The sequence below is a fragment of the Numenius arquata genome, chromosome 7 (genome assembly GCF_964106895.1).
Source record: "Numenius arquata chromosome 7, bNumArq3.hap1.1, whole genome shotgun sequence".
NCBI classification, from domain to species: Eukaryota; Metazoa; Chordata; class Aves; order Charadriiformes; family Scolopacidae; genus Numenius; species Numenius arquata.
The window spans coordinates 48773295-48792285 of NC_133582.1; the positions used below are offsets into that span (position 1 = coordinate 48773295).

The 18991-nt window shown below is 37.6% G+C and overlaps 1 protein-coding gene across 2 annotated transcripts in view; it reads left to right on the forward strand.

Moving 5' to 3' along the window:
- Positions 1–18991, forward strand: part of ZNF385D (zinc finger protein 385D) — a 426763-nt gene that overhangs the window by 275428 nt on the left and 132344 nt on the right. For both annotated transcript variants that reach the window (XM_074151119.1, XM_074151120.1), the window contains one exon: positions 12259–12401. In XM_074151119.1, the coding sequence (XP_074007220.1) occupies positions 12259–12401 (143 nt within the window). The remainder of the gene's footprint in view (positions 1–12258; positions 12402–18991) is intronic.

Here is an 18991-nt window from a genome sequence, read left to right on the forward strand (position 1 = left end):
GACGCCATAGACACTGAGAGGAGCTCAGTGTGCCGTAAAACATTTGTGGGACCACCTTTCATTGGCATCTTTAACAGTGTTTCCTGCTCTGATTTGTTGGGAGTTGGATTCAACTCCAACTCCACAGCATTAGTATATGTTGGCTGATGCTCTTACAGAACTCTACATAGATAGGAAAACCAATGTTTTTTTCACCAGTCCTAAGAAAAATTTATTATATCTCTTATCTGTTATATTGCATCATGGTGTTTATTTTTATTTCCACTTTTTGAATATATAGACTTACTGGTTTATAGCGTAGCTCTTTTCTTGATTGGAACTATGTCTATGGAAGCCCAATCCCACAGTTTTTGGAAGGGAATAAAAACATTTAATCATCAGGATATACTGTGATTTAAAACCTAGAAACTGTTTTCCAACATATCATATGGCACATATTTATCTCTGGTTAAAAAGAAAAAAATAATAATTTGAATTTCATCAGAGCAGTGTGTGATTGCAATAAATAGTTTTTGGCAATGATGTTAGTATTTTCTAGATACAATACAGTTACAAAACTATTACTTTCTGAGTATGTTATAACTTGTCCTATTTAAACTTTATTAAAACTAAATCTGTGTCTGCATATAAAATTTTCATAAAACATCTGTTTAATTGATTCTGGCCAAGGTTCAAATTTCTCCCACTGATTTCCAATGTCCCATTCTTTTATTTCCGTTCTTGTTCTGTCTGCTGCCTTCTTACTTCCCCTTAGTTTCCCCTTCTTTCCTCTCCACTTTACCCCCTCCCAAATTTGATGCAAACTCATTGCCCTTAACATCACCTTGAAGGTTTTATGCTTTATCAGTACCTGCTCTCCTTTCATGGTTGAACCGCTGCTGAACTCCAAACTCTACTGCAGTCCCGAGCCTGCTAATCGTTTTCATCCTCAGTCTTAGTCAGACAAATAAAGAATGGCCGATGTGTTGATTGGTACAGCAAAGCAAAAGTTCTAAGGAAGTCGGTGACGATCTGCAATTTCTGGTGAATTAAATGAGTCATCTCTTCATGCTGGAAGGCTGCTATCTTGTTAGTGTGCATGCTTTTGTCTTATGTGCGTGCCCAACTTGCTATATTGCAGTCTCTCTAGTTAACCTTCAATATGGGGCAATGGGGCAACAAAGCAACATTTGATTTCACATCTCTGTAAGACAGCGTGATGTAAGATGACCTCAACTGCTTAATGCTAAGGGAATGACCCTAATCTAATCTTCAAGTATTCAGGTGGTACTTAACAGAAGATAGGAAGATTTTTCTCTTCCCCAGAGTGAAATTGGCCTTTTTTTTTCTTTTTTAATTGCCTGCTGATAAAAATACAGAGATTAGTCATTGCTGGACACAGTGCATGTGTGATCTGAGGTGACATAAAATTCTGTTCTAGTAAGGCTCAAACTTAACAGTTAACTGAACTTTTTATCCCTCTCTTCCCCTGTCTCTGTGGGGACAGCAGACTGCCAAGAACTGTCTGTTTTTTCTTTGTTTCTCAATACAAAGCATGGGTTGCCTGCTAGGATTTCTTCAATTTTTCATCGGCTTCTTTTTCCAGAAAGTCTTGGTCACAAATAAAGCCTCAGGCTCTTGGTTTTTTTTTTTTTTTTTTGCACAAACAGCTCTATCTCCTGAGGGCTGAACTGGTTTAGTTTCATTAAAATATAGTAGAAGTTTTATGAAAAGTAATGGTTTGGGGTTTAGAGACAATCGGGCCACGTGACCTAATAGTTTTTTCTAGTTTTACGTTCTGAGAAAGAAAAGTATGAAAGATATTAATGTTTGCTGGTTTTCTTTAAGAACTTCAAATGTTTCATGTAGAGTGGGAAATCAGGTATTTCATTGGTGGGAAAAGTTCCTTAGTCAAATAACTTGAAGTATTTTTAATTTAGGAATGTACATAGGAAAAATGATGATAAGACGTATAATTTATCTTAAAAAGTATTTTTCAAGCCACCATGTACTAAGTAGTGCTTTTATATGCAGGAGCCTGTCCTTTAAAACTCACTTCTGTCTACTGTGGCTGTGCTCTCTATCCATATGTAAATCTTTTGCTTTTTTGTACCACTCAACTTTTTTAATGTTCAGCAAGAAATGACACCACTTAATCTTTTGTGTACCTGTGACAGACCATAAACCTAATAGTTTTAAACATATATGTCAGGTTTTGTGAGTCAAAAATTCTGACACAGTAGTAGTTTCTGATATACTGCGTAAGCATTTATGTCTTTATGCATGGGAAATAAAAATGGAAAATACCATTTTAATTCAACAACATTTTTGTTATGTACATATACATGGGTGGTCCTGTGTGTGCAAAAACTGCAAGGTTAATTCATGAGAGAATCTTGGCATTGTCCACGCAACACTGGCATAGATTCACAGAGGTATTTTCATGTCCATTGTTGTGTGCTACCTGTAAGACCAACAGCCAAGTGGATCTACATAACCATAGACTTTCCATCACTCTTTTCTGTATGCATCTTTCTCCCTCCTTCCCTTCCTCTATCTCTGTGGAGTGAGCTTTGACCCAGGCAGACTTTTTTCCTTTGACTTGGATTATGCCATTCTTCTCCTAACTTGGTCACTTCCCACGTCGATCTACCTGTTATGCAGTAAAAGAGCAGAGGTTTGACAGCTAGCAGAAGATCAACGTGATGCTCTGGAAACATGCAATAGCTGTTGGCATTAAGTTCCACTTACTCTTGCGCTATGCAGTTAAAAATGTGTAAAAACTATTTCTAGTGAATTATTAATAAAACTTGCTGAAGTTGAGCTTTCCCACTGCTAAATGGAAGAGGCATTGCTGCACAGCACTATCCTCATAGAGTTTACTAGTGGAGTGTGTCCATTTCATGATATTAGTTATATATTTGTCTCAGTTGTATGCTTGTTTCATTTAAAGTAAAGACATAAGAAGTTAATCATTATTTCTTTCCCAAGCATGCTTTTGAAAAATGGCACTTTTAAAATTGCTAATATATTCATCATAAAAATGAAAGATTCTTTGAAAATCTGTTTGCAATACAGTGTTCTTCTGATTAATAACCCTTGGAAATCTGTGCTCATTATACCATAAACATGACCTTTATAAAAACATCAGAAAAATTCAACTGCAGAATATGCCAGGTCAAAGATTTTTTTAAAATGTCAAAAAGTGTAAAGCTTTAAAATTAATGTGATTTTTGTAATACTTGGCTGATGCTGGTATTCTTGCTTTATTTTATTTATTTATTTATAGTGGGGTGTTCTTTAAGCCTTTGTGGTTAGGATCTATTGGGAGACTGTGACCCCAGGGGAGCACACTTCGGGATAAGTCTTAATGCTGTTCAGCAGCTTTCTTCCTGTCGTTCTATACTTACATCCATTTGGTTTGCAACAACATTTTTGCTGGGCCTGTAGCTGGTTAGATCTGGTAAGGTTTAGTAGCTCTCCGGTAGAGGCTATTAACCACATGCTTTGACCTGCTGGTTGGGAGACATCCACAATGCAATAGTCAGTAATGGTGCAGTCAGTCTAGCACTGTCAGAAAATTTCTTTATTTGCTGAGAGCTGTAGAGAAATACTGTACATGCAGTTTTCGGCAAACATACATTTGTACCACTGTGCCCTTCCTCTAACTCCTCTGAAAATACCCGTGCTTCCCACACACCTCAAGATGCACCTTAGCTTGAGTTTGAACGCAAATCTTTCTGCTGTAGTCTGGAAATCATCTTCCCTCTAGCATTTATGGCTGGAAAGGAAGAACAGGTTTTGACATTGTCTTTGCTATCATGAGATCACTCAAGTCTGAGTGAAAATGCATTCAGTTAACTACTAAACTAAAACCAGGGAAGGATGTTGCAGTGCTCAGAGCACTAAATTTAGTGCTCCTCCATTCTCAAGAGTAAGGAGAGTTGAGGTTCATGGGCATTTTGCTTGTTTGTCTTCTCCGAAGCCATGATGCTGGCAGCCTTGGCCTTTCTGATTCTCTGGTAGCTGGCATGGCTGGTACTTGGTATGGGAAGCTAGTAATAAGCAAAGTGGCCAAATTGGACAATTTCTTGTTGTTCCCTTCTACTAGAAGCAGCCAGAACTTTACAGAAAGTGGAACATTCATTTTGGATCATGTAATTTTCAGTGATCCAAAAGCTTCCAATAGGGAAAAAAAAAATCATCCAAATTTGTCTGACCAACTGAAATAAAGCCTCAAAGGATTCTGAAGAGCTCGGTTAGGTAGGTCATGTTGCTAAAATGAAAAGCTTTGTTGCTGCCCTTGTGCAATTTATAATCCATAGAAGATGTTGCCCGTAGTGAGTTAGTGGAATTCATTGCTAGACAGTGTTAAGTACTGAAGTTCAGATCGTGGCTTTTATTTAATTAAAAAAAATTAATATTTTAATTGGCAAAGTGTTTCCTGTGGGCCATAGCATATTCTAGATATGGGGGAAAAGAGGTGATACTTTGTGGGTTTCACGGAGGCTCTGACATGACTTTTCTTTGGCTTAAGGTGAGTAAGGTCTGCACAGTGCTGTGCACTTTGATGCTGTTCAGACAGGCTGGACTTTATCATCTGTAACATGGGCCTGCCTGTCTGGTGATGCAGATGGATAATAATGGCAGAAAAACAGGAGGGAAGAAGGCAGCAAAATGGGAGCGGGAACCTAAGCTTTGCTAAAAGTAAGGACAGTAATAAAAGGAAATAACGGATATCAGAGTATTCATTCAAATATGTCTGCATTTTACTAGTCCAGCATCATAATAGCAGTTTCACAGGATTCTACACAATGAAAACAGAAATCTGCTCCTTTAGGTGTACAGAAAGGTACATTTTTCAATCAAAATTCTTGTATCAGGATATATGGTTTTATGTTTTTCAAAATACTAGCAAGTGTGAAAGAAAAAACTTTTAAAAAACAGTGTGATGCATAGCCTCAGGCCTCTAATAATAATAATAAAAAGAATTCTTTTCCTAAACTAGCTCACTTTGCAGGAATCACAGAATAAATATTGTCTGTAGACAAAATAGTACTTTGAATAGCAGCAAGTGAGCAGAGCTGATTCGAACTTTCCAGGTGAATAGTGTATGTGCTGAAAAAATGCACTCTATAAATAAATAGCGGGTACTGATTTATGCCAAACTGGAAGAGTTTTACTTTTTTTTTCTTTTTTTAAAAAAAAAAGGAAGGGAGGAAAATAGGGAAAGAGATCAGAAAATATTTGAAAATATTTTTTAAATGCGTAGTTTTGAATGGTTTTGGTTTAGGTGGTTTTTTGCCAGTATTTACATAATAAAAATAGTTTGTACTTGGATACTTAACCATAGAATTTTATTTTGGGTGAAAGAAATGTTTCAGCCGACACAATGATTATTTCCCCCCCGCCCCCCAATTGTCTTTAATTTTTGGTTTGGCCAGTGAACTGAAAAATCAATTACTTGCAGATCTCCACAGCTGAGACAGTGTTGCATTCATTCTCTTCAAAGTGACCAGCCACTGTTAACATTACTAACAGCAAAATCTATGAAAGGAAAGCTTATATTGCCAGAGAGTGTACTTGATCCTCAAGTTGTCTCAGGAGGGTCAACAGGATTGGGGCTGGTGTGGTTGGAACCCCATTTTGAGGGTTCTTTTCTAGTGGGTGTCAAATACTTAATACAGTTGGGGTTTTTTCTTTCTTTTCTGAAACTAAGAAGGATTATATGAAACAATATTGTGTTTAAATGTGAATATCCTCATTTTTAAGATATTTTCGAGTTTATTGTATAATGAAAACACTCTCAAAAAAAGTCTGCGATCAATGCAGGAGTCAAAAGCATTTTATTTTAAGATCCTCATTTTCCCTTCTAAAAATCAAAAAACAAACCCCTCCAAAGCCCCCCGAAACACACACACAAAAGCAACAACAGTAACAACAAAAACCCTTACAAGGGACGGAATTCTAAAACTATAAATCATCAGAACATAGATTTTCTGAGCAGTAAATAAACAGGCATCATATTATTTGTTCACACATAGCCTCCTTTCAGCCCATACAGAGTAATATGGGGATAAATGTAGCCTGTTAAAGTTAAATATTTAAAATTAAAAGTGTATCTCTTTATGCACAGAAAAGGCATAGGTTGCATGTTAGCTAACTTTGTATGCTGAGTTCATATTTTAGTCACTTGAGTACTATAATAGCTACTAATAAGTAGTTTAGTGATTAGGTGAAGTCTATTTTGCCATGTCAGGTTAGATCACTGGTACTACTTATTATGGAACTGAACTTACCTTTAAACTGATGATCCACCAATTTTTTTAAGAAAAGCATCTGTTGCAAAAATGAAAACTATCTTACAGTGATAAAAGGGAGTACACTGGTGACTATAGGTTATGACAAATTATATTAAGCTAATTCCTAAAAGCCATATCTAAAATTCTTGTTGCATTGTCTATGTTATATCCAGGAGAAGGTTATTCTTTGCATGTCTTTAAATTTCTCATTTTATCAGATTCTCTGAGGACCTAATTGTGATACCTAATATTTTAGATAAAGAAAGGTCATTATTCATCATGGCTAGCTTACTGTTCTTAATTGCTTATGTCTATTGTCTTTTTGAAGAAGATCTTTTCAAATATAACTTTCCTTTGGCCCATTGGTAAACCAAATTAATAATGAATTAAAAGTTCTATCTGATAATGAGTTATCCAAATGTAAGTTTCTTAGTGTTTATAAGACAGAACATGAGCTCCCCATGTCCCTTCAATTTTATACTTTAAAATAGCCTGAGCTAGTTTTCTTGAAAATTTTCTAGGAAAAAAAAACCTCTTTTGGCTCAGGCTCCCTAGGATATATTGTAATGCTTACTGGGTGTGAACTGCCAGATACTAGGATTCTATATAAAAAAATATTAATGATACTTTTTGAAGTTGCCAGCTAAAAGGTTCTCTGAGTTTCTGCCAAGTCAGAATGTGTGTATTGGTTTGACTCAAATAAGCCATCATGGAAATAGTGGGAGAGGCATGAGATGGGGTGGAAAACTTGGGAATATCCATATCTTGGAGAAACCAAATTATGATACTGAAAACAAACTCAGACTCCAGGATAGAAGGGAAATAGAATGTTAGTTTAGGGTGTCTCTGATGTATTGAAAATGGCTGTACACATGGCCAGAAGGAAAGAATTGCAAAGTAACGAAGGAATGAAAATAGAATTCTGCAGAGATTTGCTTTTTTAATCAGTGTTTATAGTGGTAATACTTAGTGATGGAAGAACTGCAAAAGATGAATGGGGTATTAGTTTAGAGTTCTTGCCCAGTTTACATACCTCCAAGTTCCAAATGCATTGCAAAAAATTATGTACGTTATTTGTGTCTGCAAAATTTGGGCTGGATATTTCCTTAGGAGAGGCTATTTGATAGTAGTTCTAGTGATTCTTTTTCTGGAAACTAAACCTGCAGTTGAGTTTAAGGGATTGGGAATGAGAGCATGTGTGAAGAACAGCTATGCAGGGGAAGATGTAGAATATCTTTTCCCGTAGCCAAGTCACAAAATATAGCAATATGTGGTTGCCAAATTGTTGAGCTGTATATGTTAGGAGACCTGAGGGACAAGGATCTTGACCTCCTCCAGAAACTTTAAGAAAACTTGTTATTTATTATTCTATATATTAAAAGAACCTGCTCTATTGTGTCAGTTTACTCTAGGACTATTTTCTTTTGTTTCCTTCATGCGTATTCAGTCTTTGTGCTTCTCTTAATCCAGAGTTTAGGGGCAGTATTTGCAACTGTTTATACTCTTTACCTAGCATTGATCTGAGGGATATTTCAGGAGAACTTGGCACAAAAATTTGCATGGGAGAGTTTCTTATGAGAAAATGCTATTTCATTGAAAGCAAAATTTACCCACAAAACAATTTTTTTTTTTGTGAAGAATTGTGACAAAAACGTCTTTAAGATAAGGTCAAAACTTTAGCATTTTTAAAGAAATCCGGTTTCTTCTTTTTTTGAAAGACTTCTCATTTTAGAAATCTATTTTTGATTCCACAGTGAAACACGGTCTCTAAAATCAAAACTGGGGGGACAAAAATCCAGTATTTATTCACATTCCAACTCAAAACAAATAAAACATGACAGTTCCTTATGGAATGGACAGTTTGAGGTGGAATCTGCAGGAATCATCTCTTCACCTGAATGTTTCTGTTCTCTTCCCTTGGTTCTGAATACAGGCAAGAAAGATGGTGTAGTGGTGAAGTTCATATTACCAGTGGTTTCTGGAGGAGAACTGCTTGCACAGGCTACGCCACAAAGACCATGAACCTCATTTTGCGCACTTATCTCTGCACTGCGTAGGCAGTCTGAGCTCAGAGCATAGTACTGTATTGCGTCCTAGACTGCACTTAAAATTATTGCGAAACCTATTACCTAGTGGTAGGGCAAAATGTCTAGATGCAACTGGAGGCACAAAAGTGCATCCGTGTGTAAAAATGGAGTTTGATTGAGACTGGGGGAGTTATCAAAAACTGTCTCAGAGAGCTATAGGAAGGGGCATAGATTTGCAGCAAGCTTTTCTTCAAACTTGTTTGCTCATGCTTACCTTGGATGTATTGCCAGTGCCTCTGGCCAAGAGATTATCTTGCCTATGTTTTAAATTGCCTGAAAATTGAAGGAACAAATGATTGCTTCAGTCTTGGTTAAAATGCTGAGCTAATTACTAATAAGTTATATTATTCCTGTGCTTCCTACAAAGGAAATTAAGGTAAAAACAGTGACATGAATTTCCAAAATGTCTGGAACATTCGTCTCCCATTTAGGATCTGACTGGGCTGGAAAGACTCTTCCTTCTTAGAAAGACATTAAACTATAACACCACTAGCTTTTAACACTGGAATTGGTAAATACATTACTATCCTTCTTTTTTAAGAAATTGTAGCGTGCTGCTCATAAAATATAAGTTTAGACCTGTCCTGCCCTACATTTTGGGGGGACTGTTACATCTCTTCAGTCAAGCCAGGCATGCACCTAGTTTTTGGCAAGGTTTTCTACATGACCTTCAGGTAGTAATACGAAGCATCAAGCACAGGCTGTGGACAAAGCCTGTCAGCGGTGTGGGATGTTGTCCTAGCTTTATTGGTCAAAGTGGAACTCCAAACCTTGCTGGTAGAAAGTCTGTAAAAAGGCTGACATTGAGCCTTCATTGTGTGTTGATCAACAGTGTTGCATCTGCATAGGGAAAGCTATGGAGGTCTTTCAGTATAAGTTTATCATACAGAACCAAAAACAGTCATAAGCAATCTTTATGGTTCCTTACCTTGATACAGTGTTCATTGGCACTGGATAACTAAAAAGCGCTTATGTCTTGCTACAGTAGTTTTCTCAGTGTGCTGTTGTCACACATAGCACCACCAATCTACAAAGTAAATTCTGCTTTATGATTTTTAGTGCACTATTCTTTCTTTCCCTTCAGTTTGGCTTTCTCGGTTTTCATGTTTTCCTTCTGTCATCATTTCTGTCCTTGATGTTGCCTTCTTTACAATAAGAATTCCTCTACACATGCTCTTCAAGAATTTTTCCCGGTGGCCTTCTATCCCTCTCCATCCCTCTGCTAATGAAATAGATGGTAAAGTTGACATTCCCAAATGTTGTCCAAAGGTTTTTCAGTTAAGCTGAGTCACAAAAATGGTTGCCATTGCTTCAGATTTTCTGTTGCTCATTCTAGAATACAACTCTGCGCATGTAAAATGGAAAGAGAACCTCATTTTTGCAGCCTTGAACATTAGAGAATTTCTTTCAAGCAGAAGCTCAAATTTCATGATACCTATCACATGCTCCATCATTAAGGGACATGTCTGACAGTATTGCAAAAACAGAGAGCAGCTGTGCTCCTGAACATACTCATTTTCTGTGCCACTGTAGCCAGGACCGTGGTAGATTTTAAACTCTGTTCCAGAGGCTTTGAGTCCCAGCCAAGGTCCTGCAGAGCTGGCTGAATTTTTCCTTTTAAAGCGTGTTCTCATCCCCAGATGACTTTGTGCAGCACCGCTTGGCAGTGGCAGGTGGGTAAGTGCCTAGTCATGCCACAGAGAAGGATCACAGATTCATCCTTCATGGCATGGTATCGTAGGAGAGCATGGGATAGCAATGCTGTTGCTCTAGGTAATTCGAACATGTGAGTCTCTTCTCCATAGCACTGAGATAATACGCTCAATGAGCTGGATCCCCAAGTGTGCGTGATATTTCTCAATCCAGTTTGCTTTTGCATCTGTGACTTGGAGGATGTTTAATCAGCTTCAATTTCATACCTATTGTCAGGCTCACCTTGGCATTTCTGTGTGATTTTGTACAGTCTTGGGTGCAGTCTAGAGATGTCTTAGTAAGGTTTTTATTTGTAGGAGCGACCTCTTCGTGATCTGTAAAAGCTGTATGTGAGAATAACTAAGTATTTCCAGCACCTAGAAAAATAACTTTATGAGCCTTTCTTTTTCAGAGGGGGTAAGATTGGCCTGTTCGACACTACCTTATCGTCATTCTGACCTGTTAAATTTATTTTTACACTGTTTTTGTAGTAATTCCATGGGAATGTAGCAATTGCCAGACCAAAGGCAATTATGAAATACTTGATTCTATGCTGGTGAGCTATGGAGAGCAGAGCTGCTTGCCTTTTGCTTTTCTGATGCCATATCCTTAGCTGCATTCAAAGAGTGATTTGGTACACTCTTACTTTGAGGTAAATGTAGAAATTACTCCAAAAATGGCAGTTACTCTAGGGAAAAAAATTAGCATGAGTTTGGAGGGAACCCTAATCCAATACTTTTAGTTTACTAGTGGGTAATGTTTTCCTTTCAATGCTTCTTAATAAAATGCTTCACAGCGGAGCTGAAAGTTGGCAAAAAAATACTGTCTTTGAAAATTTGGCTCCAGCTGATTTTTTACCTAGAAGCAGAACTGTGGATGATCTGCTGCAACTGGTTAATTAAATCCTGTGCTGTTAGCCCTCAATTAGATGCATTAAATTGCAAACCTTGTTAGCAGATTTGCTGGCCAAATATGGAGAGACTCTGTATATCATTGACTACTTTATATTTGTGTTCTTAAAGAATGTGTGCAGCTTCTCTAGTGAATTTCATGTATGTATGAGAGGAAAAAAAGAAACAGATTTCAGATCTCTCCCTCTGTTTTTCTGTGTGCCTGTGTCTTTCTTCAATGAGTGGGGTAAAACTCCCCTTACGGTTTTGGTTTGGTTTTGTTTTTGTTGGTTTGTTTTGTTTTTTTTTTTTAGAACGTTTCTTGGACTCTTACCAGCAGGTTTTTACAGTCTGTTGCCTGCCTCTCAGATTAGAAGAACACTGGCATATTTTAACAGTTTCCTAGGATCCAAATAGTCTTTAATTAACAGGGAATTGATGTTTTGGAGTGCACCAAAACATGGGAGACATTGGAAGCAGAGAATGGGCTTGGATCCTTCCAGCTTTTCGCTGGCTGTGGCAAGGGGCAAACAAATAAGTAAAATAGGGTCTGCTGCAAACAGGTAGCGACTTATTGGTATGCAAGGGGATTTCTTCATTTGCATTATGTTCCCACAGAACTGGTGGCTGGTAGCATTAGCCGGGAGGGGCTTTCTGCTGTACAGAGTCTGAATCAGCTCCACCCCTTGCAAGAGCAGAAAGTGTTCATCGATATCATCCCATAAACCGAATTTTGGTGGCTGCTGAAATTGTTCTTAATTTAGATTTGTATTGATCAACTGTTGAGGCAGCAAGGTACGTTGTGATTGTGAGGTTTAGGTTGACTCTGAAGCTGTAAGCTTGCATAAGTGAACATTTAATTAAAAAATCAAAAGTCTACAAAGGACAGGACTTTTGCTGAGCTGAACAGTGAGTTATTGTTCTTTTTCTTCTGGAGCAGTTTGCCTTAGGAGGGTTGAGCAATGGGGCTGGGAAGAAACACTGAAATTATAGCAGAATGAGACTAGCTGAAGTTCTAAAGGAAAGTCAGACATATGCTGAACTATTGTTCCAGATAAGCCAGGGAGAGAAATGGTTTATCGGCTAATTTTAAATAATGATAGCTTGATAGCTGAAGCAACTACTTAAAACAGTTATAACCAACAGTCACTGAGTCAGCTGTGCTGTTTTTCAGTAATGCAGTAATTAGTGGACAAGTAAAAATATATTTGTTTAATGCCTCTTTATTGCTGCTTTTTTGTGTTGGCTTTTTTTTTTTCCCCGATCCATAGTCTTTGCTGAATGCCTTCTGTCTCTTTCCTCACCTAGGTGGTACATGCCAGAGCCCTGCTCTTCCAGCGCTAGTGCGTCCTCCTGCTCCACCTTTGCAGCCGTCGCTGGATATTAAACCATTTCTTCCGTTTCCTCTGGACACTGCCGCAGCAGTCAATCTCTTCCCCAACTTCAATGCAGTAAGTACTCTCTTAACAGTTACTGTCCACCTCAGTGAGCCACAGTTTCCATGGAAGACTCAAGAGGGCACAAAGTAGAATTTTATGTACTCAATTAAACGTGGAATATCCTCTCCCTTACTGAGGGCCAAATAGCTCTTTCAGACACACTGGTAGGCCGTAAATTAAAGCCTAGCTGAGTGTTAGCCAGAAGTAATGTAGAAGGAAAAAATTATATGATCCCAAGTGACATGCAATAAAGTTGCAGGCCATATTCAGTCCCAGGGCTTGTGAGTTTTCCACTCTGATTTAAGATGTGCAGAGTTTCGCTAACCTAGTTTGCTGCAGAAGTGAAATTCTCGGAGTGATGGCTCTCTATGTCCCATCTCTATCAGGCTTAAAATTTACAAATAGGAGGGGCTACAAAAGATAAGTCTGTTGGGGTAATTAAAGTACGATCAAGAACAGCATTAGCTGGTATATAATCTATTAATTGGCAAACAGTGCAGTGTATTTTTTTCAGGTTAGGATATTTTATTTCTCACACCTTAGATTAAAAAAAAAAAGTTAGATTTCTCTTGAACAACTTTTTTTACTTAGTCATACTATCTATGACTATAGAAATGTCTTTCCTTCTTAGGTATTTTCATTATTTTACTGACATATGTCATGAATGTTTCAATTTGGCTGGTTTTGGCTGAGATACGTAATGCTCTAAAATAATAAGAAAAAGTCTAAATTGGTTTCCTGTTAATTTTGACTATAGAATTATGCCCCTTTTTAATTTGAACAGACTCTGGGAAGTTTTTTTCCTTATTTACATATATTAGATATAGAAAAAAAAATTAAGGATGTTTGTGCTTACCTATTTTGAGAGAGACAGAGAGGGGTGGAAATTGCCACACCAAAACAGTTTTAATTAACATGCAAAATTCTTAATTACAATAATTAAGGGTAGTAAAAGAACATGCCCGTTCTAGAAGCAATTTGTTGTAATCAATAGCAAATTTCCATAATTAAATGTTCATTTATTTATCTTTTATGGATATTCATTTTGCTTGAAAGTAATTAAAATGAACTAATCATCAAAAATATTTATTTATGCAGTCTTAAATTCAAGCAATTCACAGCATTAATAGAGATCACAGGAGCTATAAGCTGCAAGTCTTACAATGCTCAGAAACAATATGTCAAAGGATTATTACAAAGAAACTTTTTATTACAAGGAAACTTTTTTAAATTTTAAAATGTATATAGGTATGCAGCAAAGTTGTAAAAATGTGCTGGTTTTAACCAGGTTACTGAAAACTCATAATGAAATGGATAAACCATTAGACTTGTTCAGTACGCTTTGGCTTTTTTTCTTACCAGTTTTGCTTTGTGATCACATTGCTGTGTATCTAATGCAATAGGCCAGCTGAATTTTTATAAATTGTCTATTAGAATTTCGATTTTTTTTCAGGATTTTCCATAGTTCAGAGTCTTCAGATTGTTTTGCTGTTTAACTCTGCATAATTCAAATGCAATTTTAATGATGAATTAAATAATTGTTAATCTTGTGTTGTGCCATAAATTTGCAGTTTCTTTCTTTCTTACGAAGACTGATTTTGTACTATATTTATCTGGGGAGGGAAAGAGGGGAAGATGTGCTTGTATTAATTTGGAAATAAGTAAAAATAGACTCCTTTCAAAACCCTGTTATTCCTGAACATCACCTTAGTAGTGTATCATTTGATATAAGCACTGAAGTTGGACTTTACAGGTTCCTTGTCTCTTCATTTTTTCAGTAAACTGAGCCTAGGTTTCAAGAGTGAGACTAGCAGCCCTTTTTAACAGCACTCTGAAGTTTGTTCACATGCAAAGTACTGCTTCCTGTGATGTGTGGCTATCTGCCAACTCTACATTTGATGAATATGTCAGTCCCGAGCGTGAGGACACTGTCATCAGAGCTGCTGTCACCTGCCTTGCTGCTCATAGTCTTTGCCTTGCAACTTGACCTTTGTCTTTTCATCATGTGTGCTGACATGCAGCATCATCCTCAGTGTTCCCTTTTTCATTCTGAACAGTACATTATTGAACGCTGCTATGTTTAGCTCGTATGCCGGAGCTGGTTAATGGCATCCTCCAAACATGTAGGCTAGCTGAGAAGTTATGCATATTACCAGAAATTCTTTCCAAGCTGACGAATCTTTTGGGGACACATCAGCTGCTGCTGAGCGTTATCAGTCTGAGGAGAAGGTAACCCACAAGTTGTATTAGACTTTAAATAGGACTTCTGACAAGGGCTTTAAGTATGTGAATGTGAGACAGAAAACAAGTGTTTAACCAAAAAATGATCTTCATAAATATGCATGCTCATGAATGATTGTAGCTGTTGATAGTGCTTTATATTTGTTGACTTCCTTGACAATCCTACACTGTCAGCAGAGAAGCATTTACATTCTGTGACTAAACCAAGGTCAAGCAGATGGCCAGTAAAAGACTCAGAACTCCAAGCACCTGAACTGGACATTCTCTCTCTTGTTGTCAATAAATTAGCTTTACCCTTGATTGAGATGTTAAGGTCATAGACTGTGTCTTAGGAAATGGATTTCTAAAGACCTCTTCACCCTCGCACAATTCCACAGAAACTAATGGGTTTGGCAGCATCTTCAGGATACTTCCCAAGATGCTGGAAGGAAGTCCAGAGTTTTGGCCATTTACTGGTCACTTTTCAACAGCCTTCACTTGAGAAAATCATGGTCAATAAGAAACTTGAGTAAAAATTCAGTCATGTTTCAGAGAAAAGAAGTGGTCTCTGATTATGCCAATCCTAACTCAACTTGAGAGTTTGGTTGTGATAGGCATGGGTATCTGAGCTAATTGGCCTAAATTTCTTCACAAAAGATAGTGGAGAATAATGAGCAGTTTCTCCAATCTTTTAAGTGGAGAAAAATACACAAAGGTAGATTGCAATACAAGCACCCTATATGTCTGCTTTGGTGTAAGTTGAAGTGAACCCTGAAAGTCCCCATTCATTTCTGCTGACTATAATGAGGAACTGGCTCAGCTGCATCTACATTTAGTTAGATGAATCCTACATTATGGGACAGGTCATAAGCTCTTCACAGCTGATACATTAAATTCCACTCAAAAATCAAATGACAGAAGTGCTGACATTGTATTGTGTGTTTACAGAGGAATGATCTCATTTATCAAACGTTTATGCTTCTAATTTTATCTGAAGACAATCTTAAGGGAATTTGAGTATTCAGATGAACTGGATAAAAATATTAGGAGAGGTGCAAGCAAAAGTAATTTACCAATGGAGAATCACAGGCATATGCACAGGAACTAATTAAAACAAATACTAATCTTAAGTACCACAAATAATAATAGTAAGGTGTTGTATTTAATATATTTATTTATATATTTATTTATTATATATTTATTTATATATAGTAAATATATATTATTTATTATATATGTTTATTTTATATATATTTATATATATTATTTATTGTATATATATTTTTTTCACTCTTTGTCAGTTTATTGCAAACGTAAGATTACTTTTTTGTTACTTATGATTTTGGTCTAAAGCTAGCTCAGTTTTTGCTGGCCACTTCTGAGGAAAAGATTCAGCAGTGACTTCTACAAAGACAAAGGCTTTCATTGGAGCAGAGAATAGAAGAGATAACACTGGCTGTGCAAACCTTTATCAGTAATATCTCTGGACACTGAGAGAGGGAAACATAAAAAGTGAGTAACCTGAGAAATTCAAGGAAGATAACATGTGAACCTTTGAACCATTCAGTTTCAGGAAAAACATTTTCTATTTATACAAGGAAGCGTAAAGCAAACATACCAATTAACAATCTGGTTAGCTGAACATCTGTGGGTGCTATGCTCTTAATTGTGAAGCAAATGGGTACCCTCAAGTCGTATGTAAAAAGAAATTTTAACAACACGGCTGTTTAAACTGAAAACAACCCACTGGTGTAGACCCTGAAGAATCACAAGTTCATTGCGAGTTTATCTGATATAAAAAAATGAATCAAGTATATGGGATTTAAATAGCTAAATTTTAGAATGAAAGAAACAATGACTATAAACAATGCTTATGTAGCTTTTTAAAATACGATTTGAAGATTTTCAGAAGAATAGAAAAATAATTTGTCTATTCTGAAAAATGTTTGAGCTCATTTAGAAAACATTTGCTATACTTCTGTGTTTTCACCTGCAGAGTGAGAAACTTTAAGTCTGTGTGCTTCTAAGAACAAGTTCTTAGAGACACAAGGCTTTAGCGGTTGTATTTGAATATGCGGTGGTCCATGAGTGCCTGTGAAAGTGCATATGTGGTGTTCCTGTTTATGAGCCAATGGTTGTTTGCAAAGGAATTTCACAAAGCTTCTAAGTCTAGAAGTTAATTATCTTGTAGGAAAATATTGAGATGAGTCCTAGACTAAGAGGAAATGCTTCATTTTGCTAGACATCGGAGTCAGCCCTAAGTGACCCTGTGTCGCTGATAGAGTGATGTACTTCACTCCTAAGGGAGAAACAGCAATATATTTATTGATATAAAACAGCAATTTAACAAAGTTTGATAGTAAATGTGACAGTGGTTTAACAAGATTTGATGACAAGGTACAGTTGATTATTTACTGCGTAGGGGACAGGATCAGACAAACCTGCAAGGGAGACCTTGCCGTCAAGTCTCAAGGTTCATAGAGGATCTCTCAGAGAGGAGTCTAGGTGCAGCTGGATCCAGTCCTAGTCCCAGACTTGGTCAATGGTTTATTGCTAAAGGATTATATGTGCACAGTCCATCTAAGATATAATCTTAGCAAAGCTTCAAAGTTTAGCAAGCTATTAGTCACTTACCAAGGATCTGTTGTGGTAAGGAATCTTTCAGTCTCAAGGAGTAACCTTGAGAGGCTTCCCTACTCAAGGAGAGATCCTGGCATGCAGCCCACTGCCGTGCAGGAAATCTCTAAGGGCTCTTGGGTTGCTCACTATTTATAGAGGTAAGATGATTGACTTATAGTCAGATTTGTGTGCTGACCACAGATGTTAGTTTCTTCCAAATTTGGCTTGAGTACCAGTACTGTGGTTGGTACTGGGTGTGGTAGCCAGTACTGGGTGCATTGATCAAATTAGCCCTTGGCTATTGTGTTGTTATGTGTCTCCCCTGAATCCTCTTTGAGGCAGATGCAGCCATCACAACCAGACACACCCATTACGACCGCCACTGGTGGTTATTGCTTGAGCAGTGTTGTGGGAGATAAAGGTCAGGTTGGGCAGGCTGGGGGGAAGAGCTCACTGTCACACCCTTCCACAGGAAAAAACTCACTTAGATCTTTTTTATACCTCATAGTCTCCATCGTCCTCAGAGCACAGATGCATTAGAAACCAAGGTTTGCTTATTTCTGAAGCTCTCAGTTATATATTTCAGCTTCTTGAGAGACAAAATTTAAAGTTTACAAATCTAGGACATTTGCCCTTACTAGGTGGAAAATCAGACAATGCATCACGCTCCCTGTTTATTCTTTGAAGGATATGTTAAGCATTTTCCTGAAAAATTTCTATAAAGTACTCTATCACACTTTGTAGACTGTAGTATGAGCATAATCTGTAGTGGAAAAAGTCCACAATGCAGATCTGAATTGATGCTTCTAAGCAGAAATAGGGGTGTTGCTTGAAAAGCTCCATCCTAACTACAAACTAAAGCCTCATCTCCCCTTGTTGCCAGTGGAAAGTTTCCCAAAGAAGCATCCTTTGGAAAGAAACATGATTGTAGTTTTGACTAGAAAGTTATGACTTGGAAGAGCAGTGGTAAAGTCAGAACTGTATTAAACATGGATGGAAAATGAACTATTACTCTACAGACATCTCTTTCACATGATCCATCTGCAGTAATCCTTGTTCAGTCCCCTGATTTTTCCTGTTTGCTTGTTCTGCGCCAGTAGCCCCAGGTGCCATATTTAGGGCTTCATGTTTCACCTTTCCATATTTGCCACATGGGAAAGGAGGAGGAGGTAACAGCGGCCGTTGCCCATAAACTAGGACTCCAGCAGCAGTTTGGGTTAGGGTGCCCCTGTGGTTCTCCTTACTTCCTGAAAACCAGACTGTGCAACATCCTGGCAGCTTCCAGGGCAGCACAAAGGCTACACTCTCTGTTTACAGGGGGGAAGCTTGTGTTTGTAGGTATCGGAAGCAGGCAACTATGGGTGGCTCGTTTCACTGGGAGCTGCTTTTCTCCCTGTTCTGGTCTTGCTTAATATTGGGCTCTTCCTGGACTGCTGATAACCACTGAGTTAGCTCGTATAGAGCGTAGCTTCGTGGTTGTTTGGAAATGCAGTCTTGTGATTGATTGGGAAATACAGTCTTGTGCTACTCGGCCAGACAACTGATAGAAATGGACAGTGTAGAAAACCTGCTTGCTGACAAGTATTTCTGGGAAGGGTTATGCCAGGAAATGTGGAGAAGACCTGTCAAAAAGCTGCCAGAAGACATTTAAAAATCTTTTCCTGAGGCTCTTGTCCTGGACAGTTTTTTATCTAGAAGAGAGATATGTGCCACAGAGATGATGTGCCAATTTTCTGGAAGTTATGAATAAGATGTAGGTTTTG